Source organism: Barbus barbus (assembly GCF_936440315.1).
Source record: "Barbus barbus genome assembly, chromosome: 4".
Lineage (NCBI taxonomy): Eukaryota > Metazoa > Chordata > Actinopteri > Cypriniformes > Cyprinidae > Barbus > Barbus barbus.
Genome location: NC_136732.1, coordinates 16,216,234 through 16,231,566, shown reverse-complemented (window position 1 = coordinate 16,231,566; position 15,333 = coordinate 16,216,234). Strand labels below are relative to the sequence as shown.

General features: G+C 35.8%; 2 protein-coding genes across 3 annotated transcripts; both read left to right on the top strand.

The window, feature by feature from the left end:
- Window positions 1-1,077: 1,077 nt before the first annotated feature.
- LOC306862175 (cAMP-dependent protein kinase type I-alpha regulatory subunit) lies at window positions 1,078-8,850 on the top strand. 2 transcript variants are annotated; one of them, XM_079404853.1, is made up of 11 exons: window positions 1,078-1,199; window positions 3,156-3,335; window positions 3,449-3,616; window positions 3,761-3,852; window positions 3,950-4,011; window positions 4,093-4,139; window positions 4,248-4,406; window positions 4,508-4,568; window positions 5,037-5,158; window positions 5,379-5,460; window positions 5,645-8,850. In XM_079404853.1, exons 2-11 carry the CDS (start codon window positions 3,162-3,164, stop codon window positions 5,815-5,817), a joined length of 1,140 nt encoding a protein of 379 aa, XP_079260979.1. In that variant the 5' UTR covers window positions 1,078-1,199; window positions 3,156-3,161; the 3' UTR covers window positions 5,818-8,850. The 2 variants fall into 2 exon arrangements, with proteins under 2 accessions (XP_079260979.1, XP_079260980.1); XM_079404854.1 differs by having other exon boundaries at window positions 1,123-1,199; window positions 3,153-3,335.
- Window positions 8,851-9,841: 991 nt separating this feature from the next.
- On the top strand, window positions 9,842-14,943 carry LOC306868874 (ras-related C3 botulinum toxin substrate 3). Its single transcript, XM_079415310.1, has 6 exons — window positions 9,842-10,303; window positions 11,841-11,912; window positions 12,025-12,142; window positions 13,033-13,095; window positions 13,201-13,360; window positions 13,684-14,943. Exons 1-6 carry the CDS (start codon window positions 10,269-10,271, stop codon window positions 13,812-13,814), a joined length of 579 nt encoding a protein of 192 aa, XP_079271436.1. The 5' UTR covers window positions 9,842-10,268; the 3' UTR covers window positions 13,815-14,943.
- The last annotated feature ends 390 nt before the right edge of the window (window positions 14,944-15,333 follow it).

The following is a 15,333-nucleotide window of genomic DNA, read 5'->3' as shown; positions in this document are numbered from 1 at the left end:
AAATTCCATTATCGTTTACTCACCTTAATGTCATTCCAAAGCTGTGTTGTCTTTCTTCTGTGGAACATACAAGAAGATATCTTGAGAATTTTCTTTGCATCCCATACAATAGAAGTCAATTTGGTTTGGCTACAAATATTCTTCAATGTTCTTTTGTGTTTCACAGAAGAAAGAAAGTCATGCAGCTTTGGAACGACATGAGGGAAATTAAATGGTGACAGTATTTTAATTTTTGGGTGAACTATCCCTTTAAATTACACTTCACTTCTTATGTTTGATCTTGAAATAGTTCTTTCTGCTTGTATTATATTATCCTTTGTAAGTCAGTATATGTAAAAGTATCTGTTTCAAATAAATAAATAAATAAATTAATGCTATATGTTGAACTCATGAAAATTACCTATGGTTTAACTCCATATAAAACCATGGTTACTATAGTTAAACCATGGCAACCACAAATTAACCATGGATTTGCTACAATAACCATAGTTTAACCATGGTTTTTGTAGTAAAACTGTGGTTATACAAATGGTAATCAATCACTGATTTATAAATAATAGAGAAGTAATAGTAATATTCAGTATATATAGATCAATGCAATCAATACGCCAAAAAAAAAAAAACATGGTTACTACACTTTAACTACAATCAAACCATGGTTAATTTTCGTAAGGGCTGTTGCGTTTCATTATGGATTCTGCTGTTGTACTGGTGAAGTATTAGTATTGTTGAAGAAAAGAATGCAGTTTCAGTGGTGGTCTTGACCCTGGTTGAGTAAGGACAACACTAGGATTGGGTTTATATACAAACTCATTAACCTTTTCAGCTGTCATCAGATCCAAATCACACAGGCTCTCAGTTTTCAACACATGCATAAATGCTATTCTTTTAAAATTCAATGCCATGGCAGGGGGACTGCAAAATTTAATCTAAACACTTAGCACATGCAGCACATCATGTGAGTCAGAATGTAATAAATGAGCTTGTCTGATACCCTCGATCTCCTCTCAGTACAAAAACAAGCTCTAGCCCTTTAAGGTTGTCAGGAGCAACGGGCTTCCCAGATCGGGGCGCATTGACGTCAATCGTTGTTTGTGACTGGTCATAACCTTTTCCGGTGAGGCGTCCATCCATCAAGGACTGTGAGAAAGCCAGTAAACGGAGTAAAACACGTCCTCAAACTCATCGAAGCGACTCAGGTATGAATATTTAATAGCGGAAGTCTTCGCTGTAACATTTGCTGATATCGATGCGTGGCAGCCTCTTAGAGAGGTTAGTGTAATGCCGTCGGCTTCCGTTGTTGTGATAATATCTTGCAAGATGGCGTATTTTGCTGCTTGACAAAACTGGTTACTGAAAACACAGAGCTGGAAGAGGCTGCGTAACGTTTACACATGTGCGAAATAACCTGTGTTTACAATGGCATGTGTTTTCTGCACTAAAATAATGTTATGTTCCCATTCGATTAGCGTTGAACCGAGAATCGCCTGTAGGGATGCGAACTGCGATATTCAGGGGCCCCGACAGGGACTAGGGGCCACAGCATATGCCTGTCAAAATGCAACACTGCTTAAAAAAAACAATGTTACTTGAGATAATTTTCTGTGGGTTTTAGCTTAATCACTGACGGATTTATTAGAAATATAGGAGTCATGTTAACTGTTGAACTTGTTTTGAACTTGTTTAATGTTGTATCTGGTTGCAGTAGCACTATGTATGTTTTTTTTAAATCACTGGTGCTTTGTTTTCATTAAAATATGATCACGAGGTCATGTTTTTTTTCTTTATAACCAGACGGTTGTAGTAGCCAGGGAAGACCTGGGAATAAAACGTTTAATTTAATTTAATAATAATAAGAAGAAAAATGTTAGGCCAGGGCAAGTAATAGAAATTAAACATTTCTTAAAAAGACATTGATATTTGTATAATGGAAACATTTCTATGTGTTTTAAGTTAGAATTTTATCAGTTTATCAAAATTCTCTTTAAAAAAAAAAAATTTAGTCCATAACCTGTAATGGCAGATGGACTGGAAAAGATAATTGGTCAAAATGTGTGGGAACTTTGTAACGCTGAAAAACATGGTAGCGATTTAATTTCACACATTTATATACCGTCATTGTAGGATTGACAGGAATGTAGGAAGGAAATTTGGGGGAAGTCGTGGCCTAATGGTTAGAGAGTCGGACTCGTAATCGAAAAGTTGCGGGTTCGAGTCCCCGGCCGGCAGGAATTGTAGGTGGGGGGAGTGAATGTACAGCGCTCTCTCCACCCTCAATACCACGACTGAGGTGCCCTTGAGCAAGGCACTGAACCCCCAACTGCTCCCCGGGCGCTGCAGCATAAATGGCTGCCCACTGCTCCGGGTGTGTGTTCACGGTGTGTGTGTGTGTGTGTGTGCGTGTGTGCGTGCGCATTTGTTCATTACTCACTGCTGTGTGTGTGCACTTAGATGGGTTAAACGCAGAGCACCAATTTCGAGTATGGGTCACCATACTTGACAATACGTCACAAAAAAAAAAAAGAAATTAACCACAAAAACGGGTGTGTGTCTATGTTTATGAGAAACCACTAAAGTACATATATAATAGAGTATGCTTTACTTGGAACAAATATAATATGTGTCTAATTTAATGATTTCTATAACAGTTTCATTTGAAAAATTCAAAACAGTACAAAATATTTTGTAGTATATCGGTTTATTTTTTAATTTAAGGTGCGCATGTAATCAGAATTGACACTGTTTACTCAGCACACAAGTCTTGTGGTGAACAGTTAATCTAAATGCATGTTAATCCACAGAAAAATAATGGTTTGTCGTCTTAGTCTTAGTCAACATATGAGAATTTGCTTCTCCTCTGGAATGATGTTCCTTCTCTGATGACGTCAGTTTGACGCATGTCTGCTGCAAGCTTGAGATGGCCCCGCCCTCAGTATCCCATTTCATTTGGAAATACGTCACACAGTCGTTTGCAACTTCAGATTCAAGCAGACTTTACAATAAAATATGTAAAAAAAACTTATGGCATTACACTTTAAAAGGCATGATGACTGTCATGTCTTCAGATTTCAATGCAAAGAGTTGGTCTAATGATGTTTGTGGCTCATGAAGAAGGTTTCATGAGCTGATGTGAACTGCATGTGCTGGGTCAGCAGGTCATCATGGCGTCCAGCAGTACGAGCAGTGAAGAAGAGAGGAGCTTGCGGGAGTGTGAGCGCTACGTGCAGAAGCACAACATCCAGCAGCTGCTGAAGGACTGCATTGTGCAGCTGTGCACTAACAGGCCTGAAAGACCCATGGCTTTCCTCAGAGAGTACTTCGAGAGGCTTGAGAAGGTCAGTCATTTTTCAAGGGAAACTGCATGCTCTTAGACTCTGTTTTCTTTAGAAACATTCTTTACTCTTGAGAAGTAAGTTTCAGTGCCTCAATTGTTGTTTATGTGTATCAGGAGGAAGCTAAACAATTAATCAGCCAGCAGAAGTCAAGCTCTCGCTCAGACTCCCGTGAAGATGAGGTTTCTCCTCCCATGAACCCTGTGGTTAAGGGCCGGCGGCGCCGTGGTGCCATCAGTGCAGAGGTCTACACTGAGGAAGACGCAGCGTCTTATGTCAGAAAGGTAACTTTTCATTTGCTTTTATATGTATATATATCATTCTTTTAGAATTTTTCTATGACACAAGTAATATTGTTGTGGTGAATTCTACATTACAACAGTACAATTGCTCTTTTGTAAGAAAATAGCTTTTGCTGTTTTTCACAGGTTATTCCTAAAGATTATAAAACTATGGCTGCTCTTGCTAAAGCGATTGAAAAGAATGTGCTTTTTGCTCATCTTGACGACAATGAAAGAAGGTGACACATTTTGTGGTTTTGATAAGTAGATTGAAATATTCAGTGTAAATTATACAGTCTTTCATTTATTGGAAACCACTTATTTTACTCTTCACAGTGACATATTTGACGCCATGTTCTCAGTCACTTACATTGCAGGAGAAACTGTGATTCAACAAGGTAAGGCTTCTTTTTAGGAGAAGCTGAATGTATAAAAACGGGAAAAATAAATCGACTAATGTAACACATTTCTCATTTCAGGGGATGAGGGGGACAATTTTTATGTTATTGACCAAGGTGAAATGGATGTAAGTGCAATGCTTTCAAATTAGCGATGAATCAGGATGTAATGTAATAAAGCATAAATGTGAAAGATATTGATGGATATATTTGTAAGTACTGTTGTTTTTTGACAGGTGTATGTCAACAATGAGTGGGTGACCAGTATTGGAGAAGGTGGCAGTTTTGGGGAGCTGGCTTTAATCTATGGCACTCCCAGAGCAGCCACTGTAAGAGCAAAGACCAACGTCAAGCTGTGGGGAATTGACAGAGACAGCTACAGGAGAATACTCATGGTTGGTATACTTTTTAACTGATTCTTAATTAGTTAGTCATTTTTTAATTTAACTGATTTTGTTTCCCCTCCTGCTTAATCTTGATTACTATTCATGCTTAGGGAAGTACTCTGAGAAAGAGAAAAATGTATGAGGAATTCCTTAGCAAGGTCTCCATTTTGGGTGAGTTTGAGGTTTCATCTGCCATAAATTAAAAATTTTTATGTTCTTTTATTGTAATGTATATTTGCAGGTTGGGTGTTTGTGTGTGTATGTATATATATATATACATTATATGTATATATATATATATATATATATATATATATATATATATATATATATATATTATATGTATATATGAAGAGTTTATTTGCAAAAACAGATAACTACTTTTTTTTTTTTTTTTTTTTCATTTTCAAAAGTCATTTTTTGTTATCTAATCAAAATAACCCAACTGCAGTTTAATTAAGAATAATTGGAATGCATGAAAAAAATAGATTTTTTGAAAATTGTTAAAATCTGTTTTTGCAAATTAACTCTTCATATCTGTATCTATCTATCCATACATAAAAAAAAAAAAAAAAAAAAAAATATGTATATATGTACACACATAATTTGCCTTTTGTGGTGATAACGTTATGTGTGCAGAGTCTCTGGATAAATGGGAACGGTTGACAGTTGCTGATGCCCTCGAGACGGTCCAGTTTGAAGATGGCCAGAAGATTGTTGTGCAGGGTCAACCAGGAGATGAATTTTTCATTATTCTTGAGGTAGCGTTCCTTGTTAAATCTATTCATTTTTTTTTTACACTGTTCTCATCTGCGTCTCCTACAAGTTTTTGTGTTAATTAGAGTCATATGGTTTTGTATACTTCTTCGATCTTCACAAAAAATGTAAATAATGATGAAATTGTTGTAGAAAGTGTAACCCTAACACCTCAGAGAGACGTCATGGAAGAACAGACGTATTGATTCAGACTTGTGTCCTCAGGGTTCGGCAGCAGTCCTGCAGCGGCGGTCGGAGAATGAGGAATTTGTAGAGGTTGGAAGACTTGCACCATCTGACTACTTTGGTAATTGTGTTTTCTTTACTTTCTGTAAAATCGCTCATGCCGTGTATATTTAAACATATGCCAGAAATCCCTTTGCTAATCTAATTACATATTGAGTCCATGTGCAGTGTCCACTAGTGCACGTTAATGTGTTTGTGTTTCTCTATGGCTCTTTTCTGAATTCTCTCCATATGTGTTTCAACAGGTGAGATCGCTCTGCTCATGAACCGGCCTCGTGCCGCCACCGTGGTTGCTCGCGGCCCGCTGAAGTGTGTAAAACTGGATCGTCCCCGGTTCGAACGCGTGCTCGGCCCCTGCTCAGATATCCTGAAGCGAAACATACAGCAGTACAACAGCTTCGTGTCTCTGTCGGTCTGAGGCGCACTAGGCTCTTTCCTTCTCTATTGCAGGGTCCACCAATGCAAATCCGCTTTATTTTCTTACTTTTCTTTATGCATTTTCCAACACCCAGGTGCCCATTCACTTCAGTGTTCTCTCTCTATCTGTTTTTTCGATTCGTGCCGTACCCTGTCGCGTTCGTATCCATCATAGATTTACCATAAGGCTGATTGTTAGTTTTGCCTGAGAAACGAGCCAATCATTGTGCCACAGATCCCTGTCATGTGAACAGATGCTGAACTAACAAGGTCTGTCGGGATTGTCTCTTTCCTCCAAATTGCTTCACGTTTCTGTATAACAGTGTTTTGAATGGAAGGAAATCAGTGGCAGAGTTGACAGTCATGTAGTGTATCTATTCAGTATATGATGATGTATCTTAATTGAGGCATCGAGTTTCAGATTCTGTTTTCCCTCGTTCATTTCAAGCATTTGAGTATAGGGAAGCCAAAGGCATAAATCCATGTGTGTTATGTTGTTTTCTTGGGGGTACTGAAGTTAAAATGTCACCATGTTTATTGTGGTGATTAGCTTTGCTCTTTTATTGTTATAGCTGCACATATATAGTGTATGTAAATTATTATATATTAGAAGTAAATGACCATAACCATATTTTTTTGCACAGTTTGATATCTATATACAAGTGTGTGTGTGTGTATATATGTGTGTTATATACATACATACATACACACACACACACATATATATACATTTATGCATTTAGCAGACGCTTTTATCCAAAGCGACTTACATTGCATTCAAGTTACAGTTTTTACATTTTATCAGCTCTATATATATATATAACACATTATATGCGCCTGCTGTTTTTCATTGTGGCATTTGATCCCATTTCATTGGGATCAAATGATCTTTCTCATTTTCTGTTGGATGTTTTGTTCTCCCTTCATCCTTCATGCTACACATAGGCTTGCACTGGACTCTTATGTAGAGCACACCAGGATTAGACAAATCTCATTTTAAAATGCAGTTTTGTTTCGCATTTTCTCCCTTCTGAAATGCCACCTGCTGCAAATGCTTTTATTTGTTTGTTTCCCCCGCAATAAGGTGGTTATCTTGTATTCAACATTGTGTTTAAGTACAGAAAAACAGTACTAATTTTTGTTTTTGATTAATTGTTAAGACGAGTTACAGAAATGTAATGGTTAATGAAATCTGACAGAGTATGTGAGGATCCTCTTCGACAGGAAGTGATCACTTGGTAACCTCTTTAGCCAAGTGAAGATCCCATTAGGTTTTCTTTCTCGATGAGAGTGTATGTGAACTCTTTTGAAATCCTTTCAACAGGGCAGGACTAAGAAAAATAATGATCAGTTGTCAAATGATCAGTGTCCTTTTTTGTTTGAGATTTAGATTATTCTCCTTAGTTAAATCAAAGTCTTAAAACAAGGACAGTATTTGCCGCTTGTGTTAAGTTCATGATGTCTGAGTTCATGATCATGTCTGTTTTTCATTAGGGTAAGGATCCATCAAATGATTGGAATAGATCTGCGATCCACTACTGCCACCATCTTAATCTCTTATCAGATCTTATTCTTAGGGTTCTCCGAGTTGTGTTGTACGATTTTACAGGGTGGTACAATAGTGTTAACTGTTGCTGAAAGTAGATTTTAAATGTCGCACAGAGATATTCTTGTATTATTTGAAAACAGTTAATGTGAATTTTAAATTTGTGTATTTTGTTTTCCACACATATTGTAATTATACAGATATTCAGCTCCTTTATACTGCAGACTCAAGCAAATTTAGGTTTTGAAAAGTGCCTGATTTCTTTACTTTCATAATGCATAGCCAACAGACATTTCCTTGTAATTTTTTCCCTCCCAATTCTATTCATAATGTCAGCTTGTTACCTGTATTATCTGTAAACTACAATATTTTTATCATCGATATATTCGGATGCCCTTAGCAGTGTAATTTATTTAGACTTGAAGCTCCAGTAATTAACAGTTTATTTAACTGAACTGTCCCAAAATTGCTATGTTAATTAAAGAAAGGTGCAAGTGAACTGATCTAGAATTTTGTTTTTATCTTCACTATTTGACTTTGTCCTACTGACCACATGGAGGAATTGTTTTCTTTTTACTCTCTGACACATGGTTTAAGAGCCTTACTGCATTGTCACTGCAGTTGTCTGGGAAAAGATGCTCATTCACAGATTCTGCCCCTTTTAGACTGGATTATAATTTCAGAATCAGTCAAATCTTGGTGCTGTAGCTTTAAAGACACAATCTGCACCCTTAACGGTATGTAAAGAGTAGCCTTTGATGAACCGTTCTACTGTCTTTTCACTGAGTGGTTTATGCCTTATGATGGGGTTGAATAAATAAATATGTTGGAGTTATTTATATAGTCCTTAATGTAAACTGTGACTCCATTTGTAAGGCATAAAATTACTTGTTATTGTGTACTTGTTATTGCTCATATATGCATTGCTTTGTTCATTTAACTTCATTTGGCAGGGCAGAATTGATCAAATGAACCATAAATCTTTCCCTGTTTTCTGTAAAATGCATAATTTAAACTTTATTTTAATTCTCTCCCTTTTATGAATAATTAAGTGATTTGTTCCACCGCTAATTACATTTTCTGCTTACTTTTATGATTTATTAAAAACTTCAGGCCCTGTTTCTTGAAGAACATTCATTGATACACGAAGTGTGTTTGTATTACCACCCTCAACCTTTTATTTTTGTTCAAGTTTGCTTTTCATTCCCTGGTTGTGACTGCCAATGGTGTTTTCTTCTGAGGTTTTCAGTAAAATTGTGTTCTAGTATGTACAGAGGAATTGATATATTTGCTCGTAGGCTCCTGTTCACCCATTCTTCAGTTTGTTAAGCCCTCAGCACAGAGAGTTGTAAAATGTCAGAGGACCATTTTTCTATTATTCTTTTTCTATAACTGTACGGTTTGATTTCATTGGATGTGCTCAAGTTGTAAACCTTTTGGTATAGATTGTCCCAATGGCAGGTCAAGCAATAAAATGATTAATTCTTGAATATGTAAGTGTCTTGTGTTTCCTGTGCTGTAGAGTATTTCTCTCAAGGACTACAGATTCAAATATTAATTCTACTTGCGGCCTGTAATGCATGGTTTTTGGATTACATATTTTGACAAAATACATTGAATTAATCATACTGGATCAAACATAAATCCTGGATCATTTACTTTTAATTCTGTAAGCTACAGTACATCCCCAATAAATACTAAAAGGTGTCCTTGTTACTGTGTAATTATATATTTTTTATGTACTGAGTAATATTAATTAACTACATGTACTTATACGGTTAGGGTTACTTGCATGTAATTTTTCATAATTATTATAAAAGTAAGTACATGTAACATGTTACAAGGACACCTTAAAATAAAGTGTTATACTATATGTACACAGCAATAATTAATTGGTAACACTTTATTTTAAGGTGTCCTTGTTACATGTAATTACTATTATGATAGAAATTAATTATGCATAATTACATGCAAGTAACCCTAAACCACACCATAATCATAACCCTAACTATATAGTATTACTCAAATAATATTACTCAGTACTTAAATGTTTAATTATACTGTAGCAAGGACACCTTAAAATAAAGTGTTACCAATTAATTATTGCTGTAATTTCACTGTGTACATATAGTATAACACTTTATTTTAAGGTGTCCTTGTAACGTTACATGTACTTACTTTTATAATAACAATTATGCAAAATTACATGCAAGTAACCCTAATCCTAACCCTAAAGTGTAACCTTGTAATTCAAAATAAAATTTAATTCTAAGAGGTTATTTTGCAGAAATGTCTATTGTATGACATCTCACTGTTAAAATGGCTATAAGGTATATTGATTTTGACGACTGTTATTTAAGGACTGTTCATATTATCTACCCCCAGGGAGCTGACTCTTCACAAAATATTTGTAGCCATGTGAGTAAATGGCATTTTTCCAGAGATTTCTGTATCATTTAGCCCCACCCCTCCACACCCAATACAACAACTGTCATCCCAACTGTCTGGTACTGGAATGACAGCTGTTCCTTTTAACCTTATCCTGTAAAATAAATCTCAGTTCCGTCCACTACTTCTAGTTTCTTTAAATATGTTAACCTGTTTTTTTTTTGTTTTGTTTTTTTGTACGTGTTTTTAATTTCAACGGGCAGTGTTTACTTCTTTATCTGTGTAATTAATGTTATTTTCACAGGCGCATGCATCCTACAGTGAAAAGGGAAGCAGGCGGATCTCCGAAAGCGTACGAACCTCGCGTTCGTATTTTTCCGGAAATACCCCCGAGTGCCACCGACCGCTGCTGCTGCTGCAGCTGAACAGCAATCGTACCAGCCTACAGGCACCTTAACATCACATTTCAGGCTATTTCTTCAGATTCTCGCTCGTCGGATACTACTCGTGCACTGCAAATGCAAGCCATTAAATGTGTCGTTGTGGGCGACGGGTAAGATGTTGAAGAATACATGCTAAAATTGCTTATTTTTGTACGGAGCGTTTCTTTTGGGAAAAGCAATTGTTGCGAGAAGGAGCTGGGGAGTGGGGATTGTGGTTTGGCTCATCTGATGAGCGAGATCTGCTGAGACAGAATTGAGGGTTTTATAATTATTAAACATTTTTAAATATTACCGTGTCATTCTCCGAAACACCGTAGTTGTTATCATTATGGTTTAAAATGAGATTGTAATGAGCATAGGCTCTGTTTAGTGATGGCTGTTTTATTAAATGTATGCTCAGGCGTTTACAATTTGTGTGCATTTGTTTCATTTTTAAATGAGTCGATTTCGCTTTAAACTACTGTGGCAATGATTACATGTAAACCATGCAAACATTAACATAAACATCTCGTGCAGTGTCGGATTGAGATGCGCGTGGACGGTGGAATGATGTCATGTTTTCATACCTACATCAGTGGAAATGATCGTGTGCTCGTGAGCCTGAACTTGATCATAATTCATTCTTTTTTTATCAGAGCGCACCATAAAATCAGCCTAATCCTTCCTAAAATCCTTCCTAAATTCTTAAAACGGTATTTTTCCCAGCGATGATAAACATGGAAACAAATAGTTGCATTGTAACTGGTATGCATTTGGTAGATATCAACTAGCACTTGTTTTTATGATCATTTCATTACCCATACCGGTTATTTTTAACATTACAGTATATATATATATATATATATATATTAAATAACCAGTAGATAATTATTAGATTACAACAGTAGTGTAATATGTACTATGAAATTGTAACAATAATAATACTAGTACTATTTTAGCTTAAAATACATGTCAAGGAGAAAAAATATATTGGCCAAACCGTTTATCTCTATAGTATTTGGTGTGATTTGTACTTATTTCATGGTATTAGTTAAATGTACGTGCTTAATTCATAGTTTCTTTTAGACCTTGGAGAATTATTATTAGCTGTTTCATGGTAACCATTTAAGGTTTATCCCTTGTCTCATGGTACGTGCTTTCTGTCAGTTGCCATGTGAAACTTAATTTCACAGCCTACTGATCTAATGACAGTCAGGAATACAAATTCAGGCTTCCAAGCATAACTTCTCAAACATACTTGCTATTTTTGCCTGCTTACTTAGCTTTTTCCATTTTTACCCCTTTTATTATCAGACTTCCTCACTTACTCTTCCTTTTCTAATTTTTTATCACTTTTCACCCCACCACTGCATTTCCTGTCTATGCGCTTTACTCCCCTTTCTATGTAAGTTCATGCAGTGTGTTTTTCATGACAAGAAGCTCTCACGCTGTATTCACTCCTCGTCCGGTGGGGCAGTTCATTTGAGAACAGAACTGTCAATTAGTGGCTACCAGTGTGCCATCGAGCCCAAGAGTGACGCCTGAATCAATAACTACAGGCCTTTCTGCCTGCTTTCCACAATTGTTTCCTTGATGTGCTGCGTATGTGCAGTCCTTGGTCCTCAGTACTGCAGTCAACCTTACCACTCGGTATCTTTTGTTTTTCAGTGCCGTGGGTAAGACATGCCTGCTCATCAGCTACACCACTAATGCCTTCCCAGGAGAGTATATTCCCACAGTGTGAGTACAGAAATGGGAATTATTCCTGTGTGTCGCTGCTGCCCACGTGTGTCAGTTTGCCTCTGTAGATGTGTTTCTGAAATGTTCTGAAAAATCTGTGTGTGACCCTCAGATTCGACAACTACTCCGCCAATGTTATGGTGGATGGCAAACCTGTCAACTTAGGCCTCTGGGATACAGCAGGACAAGAGGACTATGATCGCCTTAGACCACTCTCCTATCCCCAAACGGTGCGTAAATATCTCCGTGATTGGCTCTGTAATCCGGAGTTGAAAACTTTTTCTTTTTACCATTTTGACAGTGTTTTTTGTTTAGTCAAGATGCTTATTTTTTTCTTTTACTCATTATTAGACTTCATTAATTAGAATTTCTGGACTCACTCATGCACAGTCTGCTCTTTGCTTTGTAAATTATAACCAATAATACATTTTGCTACAGAGACTAGTTTTGTCTGTAGTTAGATCTTATTTATTTTGAGCACTGGGCAGGGATTTGGGCACGTAGCCAAATGAATTATTTGTTTGTTCAAATATATACAATGGTTTTGAAAAATATGAATCCCCGATCTTTCCTCTGTCCTTCATTATGAAAATGTACATTACTGTTCAAAGGATTTGGGTCAGTAAGATTTATTAAATACTTTTATTCAACAAGGACTCGTAAAACTGATCAAAAGTCACTGTGATGACATTTATAATGTTACAAAACATTTCTATTTCAAATGCTGTTCGTAACTTAATATTCATCAAAGAATCCTGAAAAATGTATCAATGTTTCCACAAAACAAGTTTAGCTTTGCCATTACAGGAATAAATTACATTTTAAAATAGAAACAGTTATTTTAAGTTGTAATAATATATCTCAATATAACTGTTTTTACAGTATTTTTGGATTAAATGAATGCAGCCTTGGTGAGCATAACGAGCTTCTTTTAGTGCATTAATAAATCGTACAGACTCCAAACATTTGAGTGGTACTGCGTTTTCTTCAAATGATAAATGATATAAAAAAAAAGATTCTTCCGTTTTCTGACAACCTCAGCATTATATAATGCAGTGTAATCAGAAATGAATAATTGATGACATTGATTTTTACAAAGAGTCTCCTTTGCTTTCTACAGGATGTGTTTTTAATTTGCTTCTCACTGGTGAGCCCTGCTTCCTTTGAGAATGTAAGAGCAAAGGTTAGTATTCACTGAAGAATAAGAAATGTATCTTGAGCATTTGGATTCCTTAACAAGATCCACAAGCTGTTAGGGTGCCTTGTGTTAACCAGATTTCTTTTGTAGTGGTACCCAGAGGTTCGCCATCACTGTCCAAACACCCCCATCATACTTGTGGGCACTAAACTTGATCTGCGAGATGACAAAGACACGATTGAGCGTCTGCGGGATAAGAAACTAGCTCCCATCACTTATCCGCAAGGGCTTGCTATGGCTAGAGAGATTGGTAAGAACGTTTTCCTGTGTATATGGTTTATTTCCTTTTTTAAAAACTCACCTACACTGAAAAAAATTGGTGTAGAAACAATTTTCATTAAAAAATTGCTAGTAAATTTGACAATTACTAAGAAATGGTAAGTAGTGCAATTAATTAAACGTGAACATTCGAAGTACAAAAACTGAAATATATATGTATAAAATATGCTTAAATAGCTTTCGTTACAACTTTAAAAAGTGTATATTTTTTCAGTGTGCTATAATAGTGTTATGGCATTGCCATGGGGAATTGTACCACGTACAGTTGGCTCACTGAAATCTTTGGCTTTGTAGGTGCTGTGAAGTATCTGGAGTGCTCTGCTCTTACTCAACGGGGTTTAAAAACCGTGTTTGATGAGGCCATCCGTGCTGTTTTATGTCCTCCACCTGTAAAGAAAAGGGGCAAGAAGTGTACTGTATTTTGAGGAACACCGCAACTCATTTCTTCATTGATATGCCATGTAAATTGCTAAACTGTTATCGACAGATAAATCCAGCTTGTGAGGTGACAAACTGCAGAGACATGCATTTCATGGTATGTCTGGTATAACAGATATATCAACATAAATATGCCAAATTTGCTTTGTTTTTTATTAAACTTTGCCTTAAATTGTTGGTTTCATGTGAAAATTTATTGGAAGAGAATGACATAAGGCCATGGCATCAGGATGAATAATTAATTACTAAAGAACACATATAGCTAACTGTAAACTTCTTTGCCCTGTTGGAACAAATGTTACATTTTTCAGAGCGTATTGTGTGGAAATCGTGGCTATTCATTTATATCTGCACATAATTTTCTCTTTTAGGATCTGTGAATGTGTCAGAAGATTGTGTAAATAGATATTTTGCGAATTAATGTGTGGCCATAGTTAATGCTCTCACTTGAGGGGTGACAGTAAATACATTTTTAAGTATTTTACTTTCAGCTTTTATTGCCTGTTAAACATTTCATACTGTACCTGTGTTTTAATGTGACTCCTGTATGTGATAATTTGTTAACAATGACAGAAATATCACACACTGAAATACTTCTTTGCCAATAAAGTACTATTATTAGATACTATAAACAAAAATAATACTATATAAAATAAGCTGTAATCACAATTGACTTTAATGTTTAATGGACTACATACTGCAACTTACAATGAAAACCATTTTGTGTAGATTGTACATCTAGTTTAAAAGTCTTTCTCTTCCTTTTTGCTAAACATTTTCCTATACATTTTAATATGTTTCAAACACGATGAAATGTGCCATTACTGATTTTTGTGCTGGGCTAACAAATTGTTTTAACAGTTGTAAGTGTTCAGATGATTCTTTGAAATGTTCTTTTACCTTTTAATGATTAATATTTTGAATGAGATCAAAATATGTGTGTATGTGTGCCAGTTGAGCATTTATGTTTTGTTAGTATGCTTTAGCATCAGCCATTTTTGTCTTTATTGAACTAATGACTGAAAATTAAATCACTGGTACATACATAATCTCAGGCGCAGTTTCAGTTCTTGCCAAACAAATAAATAAGTACAAGTGTGACCTCATTGTGAAGGTATGGTTGTGGCTGTTATGTGTTTTTTTATTCACTGGCTAAGTAACATCGGGATACTGTACAGCCAACTGGTCAGTATCTCAAAATAAACTCTTCAGTGCACAATATCCCTTACATAACTAGACTCAACCAACACCCAAACTAAGGTGACCAGATTTCTGACATGGGAACTAGGGACATTACCTAATTCAGTGGTAGAAAAAAAAAAATGAAATGAAATCTCACTATTATTATTAAAATACAGGAATATATATATATATATATATACATATATAAATTGTTGTTGGTTCCATATACTATTAGTATAATTAATTATATGCTAATTAATAATTCTATACTAACTATACAGTAAACTGTCCCAAATTGCTTTTCATACAATTCAAAACAGTAAA